Source organism: Macaca fascicularis, chromosome 2, assembly GCF_037993035.2.
Source record: "Macaca fascicularis isolate 582-1 chromosome 2, T2T-MFA8v1.1".
NCBI classification, from domain to species: domain Eukaryota; kingdom Metazoa; phylum Chordata; class Mammalia; order Primates; family Cercopithecidae; genus Macaca; species Macaca fascicularis.
The window spans coordinates 64,492,879-64,502,545 of record NC_088376.1 but is presented as its reverse complement, the minus strand read 5'-3'; the positions used below and the strand labels follow the sequence as shown (position 1 = coordinate 64,502,545).

The following is a 9,667-nucleotide window of genomic DNA, read 5'->3' as shown; positions in this document are numbered from 1 at the left end:
AATTTTAAATATAAGTATCACTTTTTAAATCACTTGCAAATTATCTTATTCTCCCTCTGACAAATACAAACACAACTACAACTAAAGCAATATTACATTCTAAACAGGGGGGAACTGCTGAAGAAAGGGAGAAACATCAGGGGTTAACTTTACCCCTGTTGGATCCTTAAATGAGAAACGAATGCAACATTTCCAAAATGGATATAATACAGAATGCTCTTTCACAGTATGTTACTTGATCAGTTCTATATCCAAAATAAATGTGATCATTGGATAAAACAAAATTAAACAAACTTATTTTCTGTGGAATATCTGAGACTACACTAATGTGCTTCATAGATCTACAATAGGAAGACAGAATATAGTACTTCCAATATTTATTTGATGCAGAACCCACTTTTTTCCAGTAGTTCATAATAACAACTTCCAGAAATGATATTACTCTGAACACAGTTTGAGAAACAGGTGTATAAAAACATCATTCACTTTTGAGACTGTCACTCATATATATGTGTATATATATACCCACACACATGTATATAGATATATGTGTGTATATACATATGTGTATATATGTGTGTGTATATACAAGTGTGTGTGTATATATACATATATATATATAAATATATATATAAAGTGAATGATGTTTGCCGAAGTAGGCAGTGCAACAAAGTAGGCAGAGCAAGACCAGAAAGTTTTCTATCACCCATTCCCTGTCTTGATGCACCAAGATTTGCAAATCTGCATAACTATACCTTCATAGAACCAAATTCAATTTGGATTCAGTAAATTTTCTTTTTTAAAAAAATTAAACCAGCCAGGCGCAGTGGCTCACACCTGTAATCCCAACACTTTGGAAGACCAAGGCAGGAAGATCACTTGAGCCCAGGAGTTTAAGACCAGCCTGGGTAACATAGGGAGATTCCATCTATACAAAAATAAAGAATAAATAAATAAGTTAGCTAAGCATGGTGACAAAGTCCTGTGGTCCCAGGTACTTGGGAGGCTAAGGTGGGAGGAATGCTTGGGCATAGGAAGTTGAGGATGCAGTGAGCCAGAATCGCTCCACTGCACTCCAGCTTGGGCTACAGAGCAAAATCCTGACTCAAAAAAAAAAGAAAAAAGAAACCACTGAATTATCAAATATTCACAATTATTATACATTTGCATTGCAAATGAACTCCCAAATCCCCACCTGCTCCAGCAATGTTATCTCTAAATAACTGGAATTAATTATAGAGATGATGATAATGATGCCAAAGAATTTATCCTAATTAAATGTTCTATCATGAAGAAAAGGCAAAAATTCAGATCAATAATGATTTCATTTTATTCTTGATTCTTTTGGGGACATTCAGTTCTGCTAAGCACAATAATTTGATGAATGATTTCATCTTCACTATGATTATCAAATTTTTCTTACATTTTACCCAACACACAAGTCCATATAATACAAGTTTTCTGCGCAAACCTTTACACATTGATAAATTTTAAATATCCGTTAGCTAGTCTTTGCCACCCTTTCTGTGTCATCTCCATGAATTAAACTAACATGAGAATAGTTCCATTTTGTCAGAAGGCAACCCACCCAAGAGAGTCAAAAACTTGCTGTCATACTCTACAATTCACACAGAAAGAAGTGACACATATTTATCTGAGATATAGAAGATATTTAGTAAGAATATATTTATTAATTATAAATCCCATTCATACTTTGTATACAAATATTAATTATTGTACTTAAATTGAATAAGTAATGCTAATATTATAATGCTAAATTTTAAAAGCTAGCTACAAAGTTAGTAGACATATGCTCTCAAATACATATAATATTTTTAAAGGAGGTGCCTTAAAATAGTAATAATAATTGACTCTAGGTGACTTCTTTTAATTTTTCTGTATTATTTTTATAATCTTGAAAACATGGAAGTTGTTTTTTAATGGCACTACTCTATGTTAACTGACTTATTCCACTAAATCTAAACTACAGGATTCAGGACACAAAGTTATGGTGAAATTCCAGAAGTTTCCTCTGGGTACAAAAGGAACCCAGTAAAAATGCTGTCATCCTCAGCACTGACATACACCCCATTCCAATCTTTTGACACTTCAAGCCAGACTTGGTCTCCTGCACTTAATTTCAAGATGATGAGGAGAGAGGCCTGATCTATTTCGTGACCATAGAGAGTTTCTCTGGACTTGAACTGCTTCTTATTCTGGGCCAACAGACTGATTCGAGCAGGTCGCCCCCTCACCGTAACATGGTAGGAAAAAACATATGTCCCAGGAATAGAGCAGTTAAACTTCCCAGTGACAGGACTATAATTCCCTTGGTCATTATAGAGAACCTTTTCAAATTTGATGGGGATGTTAGGAGGAGGAAAAGGCTTTAACAAAGCAGCACTGAAAGCTGACCGGGGCACTCTAGCCACCTCACCCTTGGAGCCTTTAAAGCCCCGAAAGCCCTTCTTCCCAATGGGGCCTCGGATCCCTTTGCTGCCAGTGTCACCCTTTGGCCCAGTAGGTCCCAGGAGACCAGGAGGACCTAACTCTCCCTTTTCTCCTTTAACCCCTGGATCACCTTTGGCCCCAGGCAGACCACTGTGGCCACTTTTGCCTTCCATTCCACTGTCTCCTTTGCTACCTTTTTCTCCTTTCATACCCACCTCACCTTTCTGTCCTTTTCCTCCCCTCTCCCCAGAATCTCCACAGAAGCCCTTATCCCCCATCTCCCCCTTCTCTCCCTTGGCTCCAGGCCTTCCATGCAGGCCCGGTGAGCCCATAGCCCCTTGGTCTCCTTTTTCTCCTTTGGTACAATTCCCACATGTGTCTCCCTTGGAGCCTTTTTGTCCTTTCACTCCTCCCAAACCAGTGTTTCCTTTATCTCCCTTAGGGCCAGGTTCACCTGAAATGGAAAATTAAAATAATGTTTAAGGACCACATAGGCCATAAGCAGCATGCTATTACCACAGAGCTCAAAAAAGTAGAAACAAACCTACTAATTAGGAAACCTGGTTCTTGCCTCAGTAAAAATTGTGCTTAGGAGGCTCTGACAATGAATAATTTATATTATGCCATGCTCTTAGAAGTGGAATAGTTAATGCTTCCAAGAAACAGTGGGTTATATTCAGATTTCATATATCTAGTTATTTTAGTTTTTTACTTTTAAGATAATAAAGAATATTAGGACTGTAGTTGATCGTTGTATTCCATTACCCTTTGCATTTTGGCCTAACCCAGGTATTCCCCTAAACCCCCATATTGTCCATTCGAGCCTAAATTATTATTGGCAAGGAACCTGAGACCCAGAACGAGTGAGGCATTTTTATTTTCCATTGACAGCTGGAGAGAGAAGCAGAACACAGATACTATTACCTGGTCTCCAAATTCCTAGACTGGTTCTCCTTCATCAAGTCAGTACACCGAATTATTAGAAGAAGAACAGGAATTTGTATTTTCAGCTTACCTCCCCAATAATTTTAAATACAAACAGGAAGAGAATGAAGGGCTATATTGTGCACATGACTGTACACAGTAGATACATTTCATGCTCTACCTTGTGCTCCAGGTTTTCCTGGGTATCCTGGAACTCCTTGGTCCCCACGTTCTCCTTTGAGTCCTAAAATGATATCAAGATTAACTTTTTACCAACTATATCATTTATGATATATTTAATATTCCTCTCACAACCATGTCACATTCCAGTGTTTTCTTTAACCAAAATGGGCTAAAGGTAAAATTGTGTGGAAAAAGAATGTAGGCCGGGCACGGTGGCTCAATCCTATAATCCCAACACTGTGGGAGGCCGAGGCGGGTGGATCACCTGAGGTCAGGAGTTTGAGGCCAGCCTGGCCAACATGGTGAAACCCCATCTCTACAAAAAATACAAAAAATTAGCTGAGTGTGGTGGCGCACACCTGTAGTCCCAGCTACTTGGAAGGCTGAGGCACAAGAATCACTTGAACCCAGGAGGTGGAGATTTCTGTAAGCCGAGATCACACTGCTGCACTTTAGCCTGGGTGACAGAGTGAGACTCTGTCAAAATAAATAAATAAATAAATGTATTGAGGGTCATTAGGAATAATTAATTTCAACAGGTAAACTATTTAAAAGAGATCTGGAGGCAGTGATCCCTTCAAACAGAATTCATCTTTGCCCTCAGCATTTCCATGGCTCTTCAAACCTCTCATAAAACTCATGACATTCTGCTTGTATTATATATGTAAGTATTCATGCTTTTCCCAACATGAATTTTGAATAAAGTTAGAATGCCTTCTTTATATGGCCACAACGCCTGAGAAATAGTGCCATGTTCCCTACAAGTTTAAACACAGGGCACAACATCCTGCAGTTGGCTAAAACTAGTGATAACAAAAAAATGTCCAGGAAAAAAAACCCTGCTCTTTATATGGAGCATCCATGTAAGTATAGGACTGTAGGAATTCATAGTTGAAAAAAATGAAAACATCTGTATTTTCAGATAATTGTCATATTACCACAAAATATAGTTTTATATTGGGCCTCACTAAAAGCCCATACTATTATAGTTCAGTCACACCGAATTGATTTCAACTATAAATTAGCATAACAACAATAATAGTATTGATAATATCTCACTCTTATTACACATTTACTTGGTGCAGATAATTGTTCAAAGCTCTTACCTTTTCTTTACTTAATCCAGCCTTTTTATTTAACATAATTTTTACTTGACATTAACACATCTTCTTCTATAACACACAGGTTCATATAACATAACACATTTAATCAATTGGAAAATTTTAAATTTACAAAAGTTTATAGCACCTGCCTTTCAAGAATAATAGGGAAGATATTTTTGTCATCATTTTATCAACAAGGGAAGCTGAAGTATGAAAAACTTTAAAGGATTGGACAGAGTCAAATACAACTACATATAACATTGGTTGGCATCAATTTGCTACCTATATTGTTTATGATATAACTAACATCTTTTGTTTTATTTTTGTGAGGGAAAAAATAAATCCTAAGCCAAATTAAAAGTGGTGAGAATAGACTCCCCCCAGTTTCATAAGAACAACTAGAGAAATCCCACCATAGGTCATTTAGCAGAGTTTTCTAAGTTGCTAGCTACCCCAACACCACTCTGCATAAAAAGGAAAATTTGGAAATTAAACCATAGACCATCAGGAAAATAACTGGATGCATTTTGAGAGAACCCAGCCCTAAATGGAAGAGAAGAGCCGATTCTATTCCTAGTCTTTGCCAATACTCAAATACCAACCTTCACCACACAGAGTTATGCTAGTTCTTGAGTTCTTTTAAAAAGTTTAGTTGCTTCCCCTAATTTACTCAACCAGGTCATGATTAACTAGAATGGAATCATTCAACTCATTTTTTTTTCTAACTTTCTATCTTAACCAAGAGTCCAAGCTAAGCCTGGAAGTGAAAGGAAAGTACAGTTGCTACTTTATAAAGAACGACTGAATGAATTTCTACTTTTGATCCTTCATCAAAGTGTGTTCTTAAGAACCTTATTTTATTACTCTTCCCTATTTTTTCTTCTATTTCCAGAAGTCTAGCTTCCAAAATGTATGAATCACTGGGGAGGTTCATCGCTCATCTTTATTTCACAAGGTTTTCTGCTAACATAATTCAGGCACAAAAGGATTAAATGTTTCCAAGAATGAAAATCACATAACTGACAAGTGTGAAGTAGCTCTCTCTTCCCTTAGCGTCTTTTTTGAGTAATTACTTCACTGAATGTTCTACCAGAAATGAGTTAGGCAGTTCCTGAGCCATGTGGAGGGTGATGTATAGATGGTATTAGGTCTTTTGACATGTGACACTGAGGCTGAAACATTTAACTTGATGGAAAAATGGTATTTCTACAGGCTGCTGGTATTCACTTAGGAATTTCTAAATATCCTAGTGAATCTGTAGCTTTCCTTCAGTACCTTTAAGCACTTATAGAACCAGGGATTTCCTGGGGCAGAAAGCCTTCTTTACTGATACACCTATGGAATTACAGAATTTCTGAGCTTGAAAAGAGCTATAAAGGCACTCATAATGACAAATCTTCTTTGATAGTAAACAAGGTATAAATAAATATCTAGTTCATCTCCTTAAATTTCCAGGTGAAAGAAAATGACTGGCCCAATGTCGTTATTATAAGCTTGATTACTTCTGTTTTAATTAAGATGTCTTCCCACCACTGACACTGCCTCTGATTTCAGAGTGAGCCAAGGGATATATTAAATTCCTTTTAGCAGGCATACTATCCACCTAAACTGAATATTCAGAGAGTTGCCTGCTCTAGTTCCATCTAATATAAAATTATTTGCATACAAAGGAAGTAGGCTCACATGAGCATGTACAGGAAGGGTATCTCTGTACCCTTCCCCAGAGACTACCCATTCTATGGCTGCTGGTGACTAGGTCAGCCCGGTGACCAAAGAGAGATGGAAAAGCTGTGTGACAATCTGTGTGCCTGAATGCAGGCGTGCAATGTTCCCAGGTAAGTTTAAAATTTCTCAGTTGGCTATTTAGAAAGTTAACATATTTATATCAAATATAATGTGTTTTACCAAGTATTTACATTTTTTTAAATTGACTCACCTTCAAGAATCTAGTATTTAAGTAGCAAATTGCTCTTCTGAAAAATTATGCAGGATGTCCCTTGAGTTTTGACATGAATGAATTACCTACCTTTCTCTCCTTTGTAGCCTTTAGGGCCTTGGGGCCCAACAACTCCTGGTGGCCCTGGGATCCCCAAATTTCCAGCCTCTCCTTTAGCACCTAGAAATGGGATTGTAAATCACATCAGAATATAAAATTTCTCTTTTGAAGTTCATTAAATAAGGGGGAAAAAAAGCATTTTATTGCAATCAATAAGTATCAGTGACCTAATGATAACATCTGAGTGAGAATAAACCATCACAGAGTCCTAAGGGCAATATTTTTGTCTGATTTGCATTTTTGTAGTACCTGAATAGATAAAGTGAGCCCATTAGTACTTGTCACTGTATTCATGGCAGTGATGAAATGATTCAGGGAAGCAGCACTATATCAAACGGGACCAAAATGACAATCTGACACTTAACCTCATGTGGACCACACTTTCACATTGGAAGTAAAAACACCTAGCACCTTTGCATTTGCCTTTTATTCACTTGCTCATTCATACATTAACTATTTCTGAGGTCTCCTATACACCAAGCACCTCGCAAGGTGTTAGGAATGCAGCCATCAATATTCCAGCAGTCCCTACTCTCATGAAGCTGAGAGTCTATGGAAGACAAACATTGAACAAATAGCCACACAAATACATAGAAATTGTCAAATTGTAGTAAATGACATAAAGAAAAATACGAAGATCTTACTGAGGACTTAATTGATAAGATCAGAGGCTTCCTTGAGAAAATGGCATTAAGCCAAGACCCAAAGAATGGACTAAGATTTCCTAAAGCAGAGTAGCTTCCCTAAGTGGGACCAAGATAGTCTCAGCATTCTGAGCTCTTAAGCACTATGCTCTGTGGCAGAACCAGCAGACTAAGACATATGAGCTCCCCAGGCAGGGTAATAACTTGGCACACCTTGGAGTTGTTTGTCATATATATTTAGAGGAGAGAATGAACCCTGAGAACAGCCCAGCTAAATCCACCACTGGGTAAAACAAAAGCCCTGACGTTACAGAAGTCACAGCCTTAGCAAATAGTTTAGCAACCAGCTGTGTCTACTTGACCATGCCCTTGGAATTTGCACCCCCTAGCAGCTTACCAGCCAGATAGAATATTAAGACTTCTGGTAAATATAATTTTCTCACTCTCATTAAAATTTTCAGTAATGTTTTAGCAATCCTGATATCTTGGTGCCCAAGCTACAGCCCATCTCCTTGACTCCTTACTGCAGCTCTGCATAAATACTAACCGCATTTCCCAAAGGGTCCCTAAAATGGGATGAAATGAATGAAAAGCTTGGTGAAGATGTATAATTGCTGAGTTTATAGCATTAAATTCCTCAGGGAATGGTGAATTTTAAGTTGGCATTCTGATCTTAACTTTACCTTGAATTCTCTTCTAGATGACATGTAAAAGCTGAAATGTATTAGAATAAAGCTGAGAGCATATTCATCATGTATATATTATAGACATCTGAAATCTTGAAATACATAACCATGGTGTTCAATTGAGAAAATCATTGGGCAACGACACAGTATTGCCTCAGAAATTCAATGGGAAGCAAATGGAATCCTAAGCTTTATTCTCCACCTCGGAGCCATTCCATTTCTAATCCTAACTACAAATAGCACTCTGAAAATCCATCAGTCAGCACACATTCTTGCAAGGCAACAGAAGTTTCATTTACCCTTTTTAAATCAGCCACTAATGAAAAAGTTGTACTGGTAATAAACCTGTGCATCTTAAAGAACCACAGCACCATGCTGGGGATGGTAATCCCTGACTTTGCTCTCACCAGCCCTGTCCAGTAGAATTGTCTACAATGATGGAAAAGCTATCTGTGCTGTCCAATACAGTGGCTGTTGAGCACTTGAACTGTGGCTAATGTGACTGATGAACTGAATTTTTTACCTTATTCAATTTTAATTTTAATATTTATTAATTACCACATTGGGCAACACAGCACCCATTTGGTTTTATAACAATGTGACACCTAGACCTGTTATCATTTGCATGACAACGTAGAAACTCTTGGGGCAATTTCACCCCACAACCTACCTCTCAACTCTACCGATGTACAAGTGAGAAACATGACTTCTTATATTTTCAAATACCTGGCTGTCCAGTCTCTCCAGGTTCTCCTTTCTGGCCAGGTACAGGTGAACAACAATCACAACAATTCAAAAAGAAATCGGCTGTGTCAAGTGTGAAGTTTTCAAAGGGAAAGAGAGTGCCAGTGCCAAAGACAGAATCCAAGGCCGAGGGTTTGGTGATTGGTTCTGCCATTTCAGCCATTTCTGTGAAGAGGGTTTCTTCTTCTGGAGGTGGGCCACTGGATGGTTTTAGACCCTTTGGCATCTCTCTTCCCTCAAATTTCTTCGTAAATTTGGTATATGGTGTGGTCTTTGCTATTGTGTTCATGCCAGCAACAGCCAAAATAATTAAAATACCACAAAGCCAAGAAAACATCCACATATTTGAGGCTGGAAGAAAGATATAATAGGAAAATATATACATATTACATGAGGTCCAAATGAAAAGACTAAGTGATATAAATATATACTCATATAAAAGAAATATATATGTATATGAACCATAAGAATGAACAATATGCATAATATAGAATGATATATTTTCAATATATTTTATATGTAAATGTGTGCTTGAATCACTACAGAATATTTTATGTATTTATTTATTATAAAGAACACTTCAATTCATCTTTCTGGTTGCTTTCTCAGTATTATACATTGTTCCCAACCATTCAAACTATCTTGCCAAATAGCAAACATGATCTATAATAAATACAACATGACTTAATAGCTCATATACCCTGTGGAAGATAAATGTGTATAATTTCCTGACTGATCGCACTCAGATTTATAGAAATCAAATACATTTGTATTAGAGGGAGATGAAAAATATTGAACCGAATAGTTTATTCCAGCAAACTCAATTATTTCAAGAAAAAATACTGTGGAATAGTCCTTAAATCTACTAAGGATAAT

At 37.1% G+C, this 9,667-nt stretch overlaps 1 protein-coding gene across 1 annotated transcript; it reads right to left on the bottom strand.

Moving 5' to 3' along the window:
- Positions 1–1,960: 1,960 nt before the first annotated feature.
- On the bottom strand, positions 1,961–9,134 carry OTOL1 (otolin 1). The gene is made up of 4 exons (XM_005546276.4): positions 8,774–9,134; positions 6,688–6,777; positions 3,557–3,619; positions 1,961–2,905 (listed from the first exon to the last, which is right to left on the bottom strand). Exons 1-4 carry the CDS (start codon positions 9,132–9,134, stop codon positions 2,007–2,009), a joined length of 1,413 nt encoding a protein of 470 aa, XP_005546333.3. The 3' UTR covers positions 1,961–2,006.
- Positions 9,135–9,667: the final 533 nt, after the last annotated feature.